Below are 15,937 nucleotides of genomic sequence, written 5' to 3'. Positions count from 1 at the left end.
ATTTCAAAAATCTGTTTTTTTGATTCAAAAATTTTGACATTTTGTGCAGTTAATAATCATAGTCAGAGGAATATTTCCTCCAAATTTTATTGTCCCAAAATTACTCAAATTAGCAAAAAAAAATTGTTGGTTAATTTGCAAATAAAATATCTTAAATCTGTCTCTTTGGTTCCACAATTTTAAGACTTTGTACATAGTTAACAGAGTAACAGCTTTAGTCTTTATAAATTTCATTGCCACAGCTCTAAGATTACACAATTTACAAATTTTCCTTAAAATTTTAGACAATTTTGCTTCGGGCATCCTTGAATAAAAATTTCTAAAAACTGTCCTTTTGCTTTAAAATTTTTGTCATTTGGTCCAGTTACTAAACATAGTTAGAGGATTATTCTTCCCAAATTTTGTTGCCTCAGCTCTAAAATTACTAAAATTATCGAGTCTACAGAAAAAACTTGAAATTTTTTTGTTAATTCGTAAATACAAATTTCTAAAATTTGTCTTTTTGGTTCTAAAATTTTGACATTTTGTCCAGTTAATTAATAAAGCCAAAGGATAATCCTTTCCAAATTTCATTGCCCCATCTCTAAAATTACTCAAATTATCGAGTTTACAGAAAAAAATTGAAATTTTTGGTTAATTTGCAAATAAAAAGTTCTAAAATCTGTCTTTTTGGTTTTAAAATTTTGAGACTGTACACTTATTAATCAAAATTAAAGCTGTAATCTTTATTAATTCCATTGCTACAGCTCTAATATTACTCGAGTTATAGGTTTTAGTAAAATTTTTGGTGACATTTTTGGTTAGTTCGTTTTTGAAGAAAAATTTCTAAAATCTGTATTTTTGCTTTAAAAATTTTGACATTTGGTCCAGTTAATAAACATAGCTAGAGGATTATTTTTCCCGTTTTTCTTGCCCTAGCTCTACAATTACTCGAGTTACAAGTTTTCATAAAAAATTTAAACATTTTTGGTGTGTCGTTGAATGTAAATTTCTAAAATTTGTCTTTTTGGTTCTAAAATTTTGACATTTTGTCCAGTTAATTAATAAAGCCAAAGGATTATCCTTTCCAAATTTCATTGCCCCATCTCTAAAATTACTCAAATTATCGAGTTTACAGAAAAAAATTGAAATTTTTGGTTAATTTGCAAATAAAAAGTTCTAAAATCGTCTTTTTGGTTTTAAAATTTTGAGACTTTGTACACTTATTAATCAAAATTAAAGCTGTAATTTTTATTAATTCCATTGCCACAGTTCTAATATTATTCGAGTTATAGGTTTCAGTAAAATTTTTGGTGACATTTTTGGGTAGTTCGTATTTGAAGAAAAATTTCTAAAATCTGTATTTTTGGTTTAAAAATTTTGACATTTGGTCCAGTTAATAAACATAGCTAGAGGATTATTTTTCCCGAATTTTCTTGCCCCAGCTCTAAAATTACTCAAGTTACAAATTTTCATAAAAAATTTAAACATTTTTGGTGTGTCGTTGAATGTAAATTTCTAAAATTTGTCTTTTTGGTTCTAAAATTTTGACATTTTGTCCAGTTAATTAATAAAGCCAAAGGATTATTCTTTCCAAATTTCATTGCCCCATCTCTAAAATTACTCAAATTATCGAGTTTACAGAAAAAAATTGAAATTTTTGGTTAATTTGCAAATAAAAAGTTCTAAAATCTGTCTTTTTGGTTTTAAAATTTTGAGACTTTGTACACTTATTAATCAAAATTAAAGCTGTAATCTTTATTAATTCCATTGCCACAGCTCTAATATTACTCGAGTTATAGGTTTTAGGAAAATTTTTGGTGACATTTTTGGGTAGTTCGTTTTTGAAGAAAAATTTCTAAAATCTGTATTTTTGGTTTAAAAATTTTGACATTTGGTCCAGTTAATAAACATAGCTAGAGGATTATTTTTCCCGAATTTTCTTGTCCCAGCTCTACAATTACTCGAGTTACAAGTTTTCATAAAAAATTTAAACATTTTTGGTTTGTCGTTGAATGTAAATTTCTAAAATTTGTCTTTTTGGTTCCAAAATTTTGATATTTTGTCCAGTTAATTAATAAAGCCAAAGGATTATCCTTTCCAAATTTCATTGCCCCATCTCTAAAATTACTCAAATTATCGAGTTTACAGAAAAAAATTGAAATTTTGGGTTAGTTTGCAAATAAAAAGTTCTAAAATCTGTCTTTTTGGTTTTAAAATTTTGAGACTGTACACTTATTAATCAAAATTAAAGCTGTAATCTTTATTAATTCCATTGCTACAGCTCTAATATTACTCGAGTTATAGGTTTTAGTAAAATTTTTGGTGACATTTTTGGTTAGTTCGTTTTTGAAGAAAAATTTCTAAAATCTGTATTTTTGCTTTAAAAATTTTGACATTTGGTCCAGTTAATAAACATAGCTAGAGGATTATTTTTCCCGTTTTTCTTGCCCTAGCTCTACAATTACTCGAGTTACAAGTTTTCATAAAAAATTTAAACATTTTTGGTGTGTCGTTGAATGTAAATTTCTAAAATTTGTTTTTTTGGTTCTAAAATTTTGACGTTTTGTCCAGTTAATTAATAAAGCCAAAGGATTATCCTTTCCAAATTTCATTGCCCCATCTCTAAAATTACTCAAATTATCGAGTTTACAGAAAAAAATTGAAATTTTTGGTTAATTTGCAAATAAAAAGTTCTAAAATCTGTCTTTTTGGTTTTAAAATTTTGAGACTTTGTACACTTATTAATCAAAATTAAAGCTGTAATCTTTATTAATTCCATTGCCACAGCTCTAATATTACTCGAGTTATAGGTTTTAGTAAAATTTTTGGTGACATTTTTGGGTAGTTCGTATTTGAAGAAAAATTTCTAAAATCTGTATTTTTGGTTTAAAAATTTTGACATTTGGTCCAGTTAATAAACATAGCTAGAGGATTATTTTTCCCGAATTTTCTTGCCCCAGCTCTAAAATTACTCAAGTTACAAATTTTCATAAAAAATTTAAACATTTTTGGTGTGTCGTTGAATGTAAATTTCTAAAATTTGTCTTTTTGGTTCTAAAATTTTGACATTTTGTCCAGTTAATTAATAAAGCCAAAGGATTATTCTTTCCAAATTTCATTGCCCCATCTCTAAAATTACTCAAATTATCGAGTTTACAGAAAAAAATTGAAATTTTTGGTTAATTTGCAAATAAAAAGTTCTAAAATCTGTCTTTTTGGTTTTAAAATTTTGAGACTTTGTACACTTATTAATCAAAATTAAAGCTGTAATTTTTATTAATTCCATTGCCACAGTTCTAATATTATTCGAGTTATAGGTTTCAGTAAAATTTTTGGTGACATTTTTGGGTAGTTCGTATTTGAAGAAAAATTTCTAAAATCTGTATTTTTGGTTTAAAAATTTTGACATTTGGTCCAGTTAATAAACATAGCTAGAGGATTATTTTTCCCGAATTTTCTTGCCCCAGCTCTAAAATTACTCAAGTTACAAATTTTCATAAAAAATTTAAACATTTTTGGTGTGTCGTTGAATGTAAATTTCTAAAATTTGTCTTTTTGGTTCTAAAATTTTGACATTTTGTCCAGTTAATTAATAAAGTCAAAGGATTATCCTTCCCAAATTTCATTGCTCCATCCCCAAAATTACTTAAATTATCGAGTTTAGAGAAAAAAAAATGAAATTTTTGGTTAATTTGCAAATAAAACTTTCTAAAATCTGTATTTTTGGTGTTAAAATTTTGAGACTTTGTACTGTTAAAAACAAGATCAAGAGAAGTGACATATGAAAATTTCATTACTGTAGCTCTAAAATTGAGAAAATTCCAAAAGATTTTTTTTCATAATAATTGTTTGGTTTGGTAAAGTTAGTAAACAAGTTTAATATGATACATTTTTGAAATTTCTCTGCCATCATAGCTCTAAAACTACTAATTCAAATTCTAGATTATAGTTAAAATTTTTCTCTCTTAAAAAAAATAATTAAAATTTGTATTTCTCCTATTTGGATGAGGAAAATATTTGAACGTGACTAATTCTTATCACATCCTGCAGTTAAGATAAGAACCCCACATATATAAAACGCTTCTGTAATTAGCATAAACAATCGTAGTTCTCCAATAAAAGAGTGTGAGTCTTCGGAAAAATGGACCGAAGCAAAAAGTACATCGATACTAACGATCCAAAAATCCTAAGTGTTCCAAGCGACGCTTTTCCAATCGTCATTCAAGCCACTACAACCGGAATCGAAACAATTCGAAACTATCTCAAAGAAGAACTTTCCGGTAACAAACAGTTTAAGATCGTATGGAAATCCGCCGAGGAAAACTTCCAAAAGAAGAAATCCAAATATGCAAGGAATCTAGCAGATGAGTATCACATCGCGATCACTGCATACACTCTCGAAAAATTCCTCGATGGTCAAAACTACGAAATCTACTCCGACTTCAACAAAAAATGCCGCGATATGGACCCTGCAAATCCCGGAAAATGGTGGAAAACCTTCCCGTATAAAAGCCTCTACTGTTTATTAGTACAAGTGATCAAATCCGTCCCGAGCGTTCCTGATAACAACGCTCCACCGTACTACAGAGGAGTGTCTTTTCGGTACAACGTGAATTTTCCCACCGTGGGACATTTCATGCAATTCACTTCGTGGAGCCAAAAGAAGGAAATCGCAGAAGAGTTTCTTCAAGGGCGGCGAGGGACTCTGTTGAAGTTGGAAGACGCGCCTCTTGCAGGATTGGGAATAAAGAATTATTCCGAGTTTCCAGACGAAGAGGAACTGTTGATGTGCCCTTGGAGCACTTTTAAAGTCAAGAGTTTTGATAAAGAAGAGGCTCAGGATGTCATTGTTTTGAGCGGCGCAGGGAGTCGGTTGCAGGGTCTCCCTTACACGAAAAAAAATTTTTAGTAATTTTTCTTATTATGTAATTATTGCCTTCTTTCAAAATAAACTGAGCCTTATAAAGAATTAAGATTTCTTCCTGGTACTTAATACGCGCCTGTATTAATATCGAGTGTTGAAACTGTTACATTTTATATCCTTCGGCGTTAACGTAAAAGTTTCATAACTGCGGATAATTGGAAATGTGAGATATTAAACAAAACAATAATAAAATTTACATGGATTAAAAGTTTTATTTTGTTTATACAAAATCTCAAAAGTTTAGAATTAAAAAGACAGATTTTCGAAATTTTTGTTTGCCAATTGCAAAGAGAATTTCAAATTTTGTTTGATAGACTCGATAATTTGAGTAATTTTAGAGTTCGAGCAATGAAATTTGGATAGAATAATCCTTTGGCTTTGCTTATCAACTAGAGACACTGTCAAAATTTTAGAACTAAAAACACAGATTTTAGAAATTTTTATTCAAGTTCGAGCGATTCAAAACTGTCTAAAATTTTTACTAAAATTTGTAACTCGAGTAATTTTAGAGCTGTGGTAATGAAATTTGAAAAAATTAATCCTCTGTCTATGCTTATCAACTGGACAAAAAGTAAAAATTTTAGAACCAAAAATACAGATTTTAGAAATTTTCATTTGCAAATTAATTGAGAATTTTAACATTTTTTTCGCTAGACTCGATAATTTGCCTAATTTTAGAGTTGAAGCAATGAAATTTGGACCGAATAATCCTTTGGCTTTGCTTATTACCTGGAGACACTGTCAAAATTTTAGAATTAAAAACACAGATTTTAAAATTTTTTATTCAAGTTTGAGCGAAACAAAACTGTCTAAAATTTTACTAAAATTTGTAACTCGAGTAATTTTAGAGCTGTGGTAATGAAATTTGGAAAAATTAATCCTCTGTCTATGGTTATCAACTGAACAAAATGTAAAAATTTTAGAACCAAAAATACAGATTTTAGAAATTTTCATTTGTAAATTAATTGAGAATTTAACATTTTTTTTTGCTAGACTCGATAATTTGCCTAATTTTACAGTTGAAGCAATGAAATTTGGACCGAATAATCCTTTGGCTTTGCTTATTACCCGGAGACACTCAAAATTTTAGAACTAAAAACACAGATTTTAGAAATTTTTATTGAAGTACGAATCAACCAAAAATGTCTAAAATTTTCACTAAAATTTATAACTTAAGTAATTTTAGAGCAAAAAAATTTATAAGCTTATAAACTGCACAAAGTCTCAAATTTTTCTGATTTTGCTTAATAACTGGACAAAATGTCACAATTTTAGAAGTAAACAGACAAATTTTAGAAGTCAATTCATTTTAGGATTCTAAAATTTGAACTAAAGTCAATAACTCGAGTAACTTTAGAGCTGTGACAATAAAATTTATAAAGATTAAAGCTTTTATTTTGCTTATACAAAATCTCAAAAGTTTAGAAATAAAAAGACAGATTTTCGAAATTTTTATTTGCAAATTGACCAAGAATTTCTAATTTTGTTTGATAGACTCGATAATTTGAGTAATTTTAGAGTTCGAGCAATGAAATTTATAAGGATTACGAATTTTAGTTTGTTTATTAACTGTACAAAGTCTCAAAATTCTAAAACCAAAAACACAGATTTTAGAAATTTTCATTTGCGAAGAAAATGAAAATTTAACCATTTTTTTATGCTAGACTCGATAATTTGAGTAATTTTAAAGTTAAAGCAATGAAATTTGGACAGAATAATCCTTTGGCTTTGCTTATTAACTGGAGACACTGTCAAAACTTTAGAGCTAAAAACACAGATTTTAGAAATTTTTATTTAAGTTCGAGCAAAACAAAATTGTCTAAAATTTTTACTACAATTTATAACGCGAGTAATTTTAGAGCTGTAGTCATAAAATTTTGAAAAATTAATCCTCTGACTATACTTATCAACTCGACAAAATGTAAAAATTTTAGAACCAAAAAGACAGATTCAAGAAATTTTCATTCAAGTATGAATGAACCAAGAATGTCTAAAATTTTTACTAAAATTTGTAACTCGAGTAATTTTAGAGCTGTGGAAATGAAATTTACAGGGATTAAAGCTTTTACTTTGTTTATTAAAGGTACAAAGTCTAAAAATTCTTCAGCGATTCTTAATTATTAGCGATTTAATTTAGAATTTTAATATTTTTTTCGCTAGACTCAATAATTTGCGTAATTTTAAAGCTGAAGCAATGAAATTTGGACAAAATAATCCTTTGGCTTTGCTTATCAACTGGAGACACTGTCAAAATTTTAGAACTAAAAACACAGATTTTAGAAATTTTTATTGAAGTAGGTACGAATCAACCAAAAATGTCTAAAATTTTCACTAAAATTTATAACTCAAGTAATTTTATAGCAAAAAATTTATAAGCTTATTAACTACACAAAGTTTCAAAATTCTCTGATTTTGCTTATTAATTGGACAAAATCTCAAAATTTTAGAATAAAAAGGCAGATTTTCGAAATTTGCAAATTGACTTTACACTTTATCTTGTGTTCTCTTGTTCCTTTAACAAAAAGAACCGACAGAAGTCTTCAGGAAAGTTGGTGCGTTTTGTTAATTAAACCCAATTAAATTTTTAATAAAATCGTCCGAACAACACTATAAATGTTAGTTGTTCTGCCATAAACCTAGAAACCTAATTGTTCGAACACTGCTCAAGCACTTGAACTTCAAGGAACAAGGTGGAGTCCTCACGTCTTCGCAGATTCGTTGAATTCTAAACAACGCTCCGTTTCCAATCGTCACGATTTCGAGCATTTCTTTCGTAATTGGCATAAACAAGAATAATGACGGTAGCTCGATAACAACAATTACTGATACCGCACGATCAAGTGTCAAGGTCGTTCTTGTAGATTGTGTTCTTAAGATTTATGCCCGCCAAGGTGTTATGTTATAATTAAACTCTTCAGCCGAGGTCGTAAAGTCTCCGTTTTACGGCGCTTTGGAGGAAGGATCTCCACCGAATTATGCATGCAAATATTTTTATTTTTAAACTGGTTCGTTGCATAAACTGCATCCTCGGGTGAAAATGTGAGAACGTCGCGTTACTTCATATTTCTGCATTTTTAGTGTTAAAAAACCATCATGGTCAACCGGAGCGGCCGATCTGTTTAACTTTCGATTGGATAATGGAGCGAAAATAGACGCAGGTGAGGTCAATACTGGTACGGAGGTGTTCGATTACCAAAACAAAGAATACGCCTCTGGTTTTTATCGGTACGGGAATGGTGGAATTAATTTCAACTACCGGAAAGTTGAGTAATTGATTTTAATGAGTTTAACATTTCTGTAATGACTGTTTTATGGTACGAAATGACCTCCTACATTAAATTTCAACAAACGTTGATTGTCGATAAATTGGAATTAAATTGTCGGGTCAATATAAAACGTTTTATTGGCATAAACGATTCGGTTTATTGCTGTGTAATGTTGCGCCAGTACCAACTGTCAATTAACGCAGGATTTGAGGATGTAAGTCCAAAAATTGTTTGGAAGATTTGCTGGTGTTTAAGATTGTTTTTGTGCGAACTTGACATTTAAATCGTCGGAATTGGTTTCATTTGTGGGACTATTATTTCACTAGTCAGAATTTTACTGGAGACTGGAGGTCATATGGAAAGTTAAACTTTGGTTTTGATTGTTAACTGGACAAAATTTCAAAATTCTAAAACCAAAAAGACAGATTTTAGAAATTTTTATTTGCAAATTAACCAAAAATTTCAAAAAATTTTTGCTAGGCTCGATAATTTGAGTAATTTTAGAGCTGAGGCAATAAAATTTGGAAAAAATAATCCTCTGATTTTGTTTATTAAGTGGACAAAGTTTTAAAATTTTATAATCAAAAAGACAGATTTTAGAAATTTTTATTTGCACATTAACTAAAAATTTCAATTTTTTTTCCCTAGACTCGATAATTCAAGTTATTTTAGAGCTGAGGCAATGAAATTTTTAGGGAACAATCCTCTAACTATGCTTATTAACTGGACAAAATGTCAAAATTTTAGAACCAAAAAGGCAGATTTTAGAATTTTTTATTTGCGCGTTAACCAAAAATTTCAATTTTTTTCCCTAGACTCGATAATTTGAGTTATTTTAGAGCTGAGACTATAAAATTTGGAAAGAATAATCCTCTGATCTTGTTTATTAAGTGGACAAAGTTTTAAAATTTTAGAACCAAAAAGACAGATGTTAGAAATTTTTATTTGCGCATTAACCAAAAATTTCAATTTTTTTTTCCTAGGCTCGATAATTCGAGTTATTTCAGAGCTGAGGCAATGAAATTTGCTAAAACTAATCCTCTGACTATATTTATTAACTGTGCAAAGTCTCAAAATTTTAGAACCAAAAAGACAGATTTTAGAAATTTTTATATGCGAATTAACCAAAAATTTCAATTTTTTTTCCTATTATTGATAATTTGAGTAATTTTAGAGATGGGGCAGTGGCAATTTGGAAAGAATAGTCCTTTGGCTATATTTATTGACTGGACAAAATGTCAAAATTTTAGAACCAAAAAGACAGATTTTAGAAATTTTTATTCAAGCACGAACCCAAAAATGTCCAAAAATTTTATTAAAACCTATAACTCGAGCAATACTAGAGCTGTGGCAATGAAATTTATAAGGATTAAAACATTTACTTTGCTTATTAACCGCAAGAAGTCTCAAAATTCTAAAACCAAAAAGACAGATTTTGGAAATCTTTATTTGCGAATTAACCAAAAATTTCAAAATTTTTTTGCTAAACTTGATAATTTGAGTAATTTAAGGGCATTGAGGCAATGAAATTTGGGAGGTCTTGTCTTCCAATTATGCTTAGTAGGTGGAAAAAATGTCAACATTTTTGAACCAATTTACTAAAATCTGCAATTCGAGCAATTTTCAAGCTGTGGCAATGATATTTGTAAGGATTAAAGCATTTACTTTGCTTATTAACCGCAAGATGTCTCAAAATTCCAAAACCAAAAAGACAGATTTTAGAAATTTTTATTTGCGAATTTACTAAAAATTTCAAAAATTTTTTGCTAGGCTCGATAATTTGAGTAATTTTAGAGCTGATACAATGAAATTTTGAAAGAATAATCCTCTAACTATGCTTATTAACTGGACAAAATGTCAAAATTTTAGAGCCAAAAAGGCAGATTGTAGAATTTTTTATTTGCGCATTAACCAAAAATTTCAATTTTTCTCCATAGACTCGATAATTCGAGTTATTTTCGAGCGGAGGCAATGAAATTTTGAAGGAATAATCCTCTAACTATGCTTATTAACTGGACAAAATGTTAAAATTTTAGAACCAAAAAGGCAGATTTTAGAAATTTTTATTTGCGCATTAACCAAAAATTTCAATTTTTTTTCCTAGACTCGATAATTCGAGTTATTTTAGAGCTGAGGCAATGAAATTTTTAAGGAATAATCCTCTAACTATGGTTATTAACTGGACAAAATGTCAAAATTTTAGAACCAAAAAGGCAGATTTTAGAATTTTTTTTTCAAGTACGAATGAACCAAAAATTTGAGATGGGTGATGCCTTTGGACTTTTCATTAATTGTACAAAGTATAAAAATTCTACAACCAGTACGAGATTTGATAGAAATTTATTCATAATTTGAATGTTATGATTAAAAGTGCGCCAATAAATTTATTATTAACAAGTGGATGGTTTTCCCCATGACAATTTTTGCTTATCTTAAGCGGCGACAATATCACGAGAATGTCAAATAAAGAGCACTGAGTCATGAACTCAAAAGATATAATATCTAAATTCATACGTACATGGTCACCGAAAAATTATTTAGAAAAAAAGAATATTTCTGTTTTTCTATTTTTCATCTATGTATTGTAACAAAAAAGTCTGTTTTAGATAAAGTTTATAATATTTATTTACCAAGAGACACGTTACAGAGTGGAAATTTTCTTTGTTAAAAGATAAGATAAAGATAAATGACTTAATGACAGACAACGAATGAGTCGCTTAACTGCTAAACCCTAATTTTCCGAGGAATCGAAAAAACGCTAGCAGAAAGACAAAATTTTGACACAAAAAGCATACAAATTGCGAAAGTGAACGTTTTAAAAATCTGTAAAAAACCAATCAGTCACAATTATGGATTTTCTGCATCTGTGTCAGTGTCTGTGTCAAAATCAATATCAGTCAACATTTCATGAATTCTATATAAATTTTTTTTCGTATAAGGAAGATCCTCGAAATAACTCCCTGCACAAGTCAGAGCAATTGCATGTAGACCCCCCAGTTTTACGCTACCCTTAACCTCAAATGTACTCCAAGGGCACATCAACAATTCTTCTTCATGCGAAAACACAGAATGATTCATTATACCTACAGCCGCTTGAGGCGCGTCTTCTAGAATCAAAATCGTTCCTTCTCCTTCTGACTCTTCCAAAAATTCAAGTGGTGTTTCAAGATTCTTACTCCAGGAAGTAAATTGCATGAAATGCCCCACTTTTGGGAAATCGCGGTTGTAATAAAAATTTACTCCCCTGTAGTATTGTGGCGCGTTGTTATCAGGAACACTCTGTACAACATCGGTGGCTTTTACCAACAAACAATAAAGGCTCTTATAAGGAAAAGTCTTCCACCATTGCTCAGGGTTGCTTGTATTCATGTTTCGACATTTTTCGTTAAAGTCCGCGTAAATTTGCAACTTGCGAACTTTATCTTCAAAAGTATACGCAGTGAGAGCGATATGATATTCGTCCGGTAAATTCTTCTGATATTGTGACTTCTTTCGTTGAAAATTCGCCTCGGATAATTTCCACACCAAGTTATAGCGTTGATTTATTGAACGTTCTTGCTTGAGATACTCGCGAATAGTTTCAATTTTGGTGGACATAGCCTTGACGGCGAGTGGAAAACCATTTGAGGGAACACTCTGTATTTTTGGATCAACGTCATCAATGTATTTCTTTCGTCGCTGTAGATCCATTTTTTTAATTACACACACGGAAAATGGTTGATACTGAGAGTAAAAAATCACTGTGATCAAAATGTGAAAATATTTCGTTATTATATAATTTCATTATCATGAGATTAATTTTTATCTTATCTTTTATTTTCATTTGGTCGTGAATCGCATAGTAAAGTTAAGTCTTATTTATTTTAAAAAAGTATTGACGTAGGTAACTAAATTAAATCAATAAATCAAAATTTGTTTACTAGCTTTAGCAAACTAAAGACAAAATTACTACTCTTAACCTTGTTTTTAACTGCACAAAGTTTAAAAATTCTAAAACCAAAAGACAGATTTTAGAAAATTTCATTTGTGAATTAATTGAGAATTTTTATATTTTTTTCGCTAGACTCGATAATTTGAGTAATTTTACAACTGAAGCAATGAAATTTGGACAGAATAATTCTTTGGCTTTGCTTTTTAACTTGAGACAATGTCAAAATTTTATAACAAAAAACACAGATTTTAAAAATTTTTATTAATTCGAGCGAAAAAAAACTGTCTAAAATTTATAACTCAAGTAGACACAAAGCCTCAAAATTCTAAATTCAAAAAGGCAGCTTTTCGAAATTTTTGTTTGCAAATTAATCGAGAATTTCAATTTTTTTCCTAAATTCGATAATTTTAGTAGTTTTAGAGCTAAGGCAATGAAATTTGGGAGAAATAATCTTCTGATTTTGCTTATTAACTGGACAAATGCCAAAATTTTAGAACTAAACAGACAAATTTTAAAAATTTTTATTTAAGTACGAATCAATCAAAATCGTCTAAATTTTTACGAAAGTTAATAACTCTAGTAATTTTAGAGATGTGGCAATGAATTTTATAAGGAGTAAAGCTTTTATCTTGTTTATCCAAAATCTCAAAATTTTAGAATTAAAAAAAAAGATTTTCGAAATTTTCATTTGCAAATTGACCAAGAATTTTAAATGTTGTTTGCTAGACTTCGTAATTTGAGTAATTTTAGAGCTCTGGCAATGAAATTTATAAAGATTACCAATTTTACCTTGTTTATTAACTGTACAAAGTCTTAAAATTCTTAAACCATAAACACATATTTTAAAAAAAATTATTTTCGAATTAACCAAAAATTTCAATTTTTTTCTGCTAGACTCGATAATTTGAGTAATTTAAGTGCTGAGCAAGTCCGGACTAAGGGGGGGGCTAAGGGTGCTGTAGCACCGGGCCTCACTTTCCCAGGGGCCCCTTGCCACGTACAAATTTGCTATAGAAATTGAAAAAATACAAATCAAGTACGTAAGGCTTTCTTTGCATAATTTTATCGATGGGCCCCCTTTTACGATTTAGCCCCGGGCCTCAAATTTTCTTAATCCGGGCTTGGTGCTGAGGCAATGAAATTTGGGTGAAATAATCCTCCGACTATGATTATCAACTGGACAAAATGCCAGAATTTTTAGAGCCAAAAAGACAGATTTTAGAAATTTTTTTTCAAGTACCCACGAACCAAAAATGTCTAAAATTTTTATAGATAGATTTTAGAAATTTTCACTTGCAAATTAACCAAAAATTTCAACATTTTTTGCTAGAGTCGATAATTTGAGTAATTTTTGAGCTGAGACAATGAAATTTGTGAGGAATAATCCTCTGATTATGATTATTAATTTATTATTATATATACTGTATTATATATATTATTTATTATATTATAAATTATTTTTATTATTGGGAGAAAATTTGGATGGGTAATGCCTTTGTTTTTCTTATTAATTGTACAAAATGAAAATTCACGAATCAAAATCAGATCAGAAAATCAGATTTTCAGAAATTGCCTCATAATTTAAATGCTAAATTTATTCCAAAAACCCAAGATCATGTGCGTGAGTAAATTTCCTGCTGATAAGTGAATGGGTTTCCCTACGATAGATTTTGCTTATCTTAAGCCGCCACATGTTATAAACGCATGAGATAAATTCCTGAATAAATACCTACAAAATCAAGAAAAATAAAACAGACAAAAGAATTTTTTTTTGTAGATTTCTTTATCATAAAAAAAAGTTTGTTTTGGGTAAACTTTATAATATTTATTTATCAGAGACGTTACAGTATAGATCTTTTTCTGGTTACAAGATAAAATATAGCTATTAAACAAAATATTTCATTTCTGACCAATTCGCAAGTTCATTTCTTTTCGTATAAGGAAGAACCAGAAAACGCTGCTCTGCATAACCCAGAACAATAACATCTATACTCTCTAATTTGACGAATCTCTTTACCTTAAATGTGCTCCAAGGACACAACAACAATTCTTCCTCATGTGGGAACAGAGAATAATTCTTGATACCTAGAGCCGCTAGGGGTAAATCTTCTATCATCAAAAGGGTTCTCTGTGGCCCTGGCAAAAATTTCATTGCTTCTTCAACCCTCGTACTCCAGGAAGTAAATTGCATGAAATGTCCCACATCTGGAAAATTGGGGTTGTAATGAAAAGATACTCCTCTGTAGTACGGCGGCTTGACGTTATCAAGAACACTCTGTACAACATTGGTGGCTTTTACCAGCAAATAGTACAGGCTCTTATATGGGAAAATTTTCCACGATTCTTCAGAGTTTTCTGTATCCAATTCTCGACATTTTTTATTAAAGTCCGTGTAAATTTCGTAGTTGTGACCATTATAAATTTTTTCAAAAGTATACGCAGTGATAGCGATATGATATTCGTCCGGTAAATTCTTCTGATATTGTGACTTCTTCTGTTGAAAATTCGCCTCTGATAATTGCCAAACCAAGTTATAGCGTTGATTCATTGAACGTTCTTGCTTGAGATACTCGCGAATAATTTCGATTCTGGTGGACATAGCCTTCGTGGCAAGTGAAAAGCCATTGGGAGGGACTCTTTGTATGTTTGGATCGATGGCATCAACAAATCTCTTCTGGCGCCGTCTGTCCATTTGCACAGGAAAACGAAAAGTATGGAAAAAAACTCACTGATCAAAATGTGAAAATGGCTCGTAATTTTATAATTTTATTATCTTATCTCAAGTTATTTCATAAATTGGAATTTTTATTGACTTTTAAATTTACCATCCAAAGACATTTTTAAGCCCCCCCATAAAACTAATGCTGGAATCCTCCGGTTTATTCGCAGTATAGGTAAGATGATCAAAATACGGCCCTTCGCTGGTCAAAACGATTTCATGCACATTTCCTTCTTGTTTGCACCACCGAATCGTGAAAGTACTCCACGGACAGATCAACACCTCCTCTTCCGTCGCATACTGGGAGTGATTTTTAATCCCTATCCCAGCCATGGGCGGATATGGTAGAATAATCAACGTCCCTTTCCCTCCCTTCATCCTAATAAAATCCAGCGCTTTCTCCTTACTCGTACTGCAAGAAGTAAACTGCGAGAAATCCACCAAAATCTCCTCATGAGGAAAATCCTCGCCGTAATGAAACGACACGCCTCTATAATACGGCGGTTTGTTGTTGTCAGGAACACTCTGCACGCCCCCGATGGCTTGCGCCAACAAGCAGTACAAACTCTTGTACGGAAAGGCCTTCCAACTCGCTTCGCTCTTCATCTCGCGAGTGAGTTTGTTGAACTCCACGTAAACTTCAAGAGTTGTGCCGTCGCGAAGAGGTGCGGATTCAAACGTGTAAGCGATCACGGCGATGTGACACTCTTCAGGAAGCGGTTTCTTGGTTTGGCTCAACAGCAGCGATCGCTTCTTCTTGAAGAGCTCGAGGGAGTTTTGCCACACTTTGTGGTACCGCGAGTTGCGCGACAGTTCTTGCTGGAGGTACAAGCGGATGGTTGCGATGTCGGTGGTCATGGCCCTTCTGGCGAAGGGAAAATCGTACGTTGTGGCGAACTGGGGCTTGGCGTGTTTGGTGAGGAAATCTCTTGAATCGACGTATCGCTTTGCGCGGTACGACATGATGATAAGATGAGCGGAATCAAACTGATTAGACGTTGTTTGGTGCGGTTTTTATAAGAGTCGTTAAGTGTTATCTGTCACTCTTCGTTTGATCCGTGAACTGTTGACGGAGCTGGAAATCCCAGTTGGTGAGATTAACTCGGTTGTTTTTG

At 30.9% G+C, this 15,937-nt stretch overlaps 3 protein-coding genes across 3 annotated transcripts in view; 1 reads left to right on the top strand and 2 right to left on the bottom strand.

Moving 5' to 3' along the window:
• Positions 1-15,937, top strand: part of LOC148180104 (uncharacterized) — an 84,102-nt gene that overhangs the window by 14,908 nt on the left and 53,257 nt on the right. The gene's annotated exons all lie outside the window — the stretch shown is intronic.
• LOC148180106 (uncharacterized) lies at positions 10,808-11,919 on the bottom strand. The gene has a single exon (XM_088030826.1). The coding sequence runs from the start codon at positions 11,860-11,862 to the stop codon at positions 11,020-11,022; it is 843 nt and encodes a 280-aa protein (XP_087886952.1). The 5' UTR covers positions 11,863-11,919; the 3' UTR covers positions 10,808-11,019.
• On the bottom strand, positions 14,857-15,805 carry LOC148180105 (NAD(P)(+)--arginine ADP-ribosyltransferase 2-like). Its single transcript, XM_088030392.1, has one exon. It carries the CDS (start codon positions 15,783-15,785, stop codon positions 14,925-14,927), a length of 861 nt encoding a protein of 286 aa, XP_087886518.1. The 5' UTR covers positions 15,786-15,805; the 3' UTR covers positions 14,857-14,924.

The sequence above is a fragment of the Gnatocerus cornutus genome, chromosome 2 (assembly GCF_029298725.1).
Source record: "Gnatocerus cornutus isolate USDA-ARS CGAHR chromosome 2, icGnaCorn1.1, whole genome shotgun sequence".
Classification (NCBI taxonomy): Eukaryota; Metazoa; Arthropoda; class Insecta; order Coleoptera; family Tenebrionidae; genus Gnatocerus; species Gnatocerus cornutus.
This window is presented reverse-complemented; position numbering and strand designations above follow the sequence as displayed.

What these genes read in the sequence shown, in the direction of transcription:
- LOC148180106 (XM_088030826.1), bottom strand. Translation starts at nt 11,862, where the DNA reads ATGGATCTACAGCGACGAAAGAAATACATTGATGACGTTGATCCAAAA.
- LOC148180105 (XM_088030392.1), bottom strand. Translation starts at nt 15,785, where the DNA reads ATGTCGTACCGCGCAAAGCGATACGTCGATTCAAGAGATTTCCTCACC.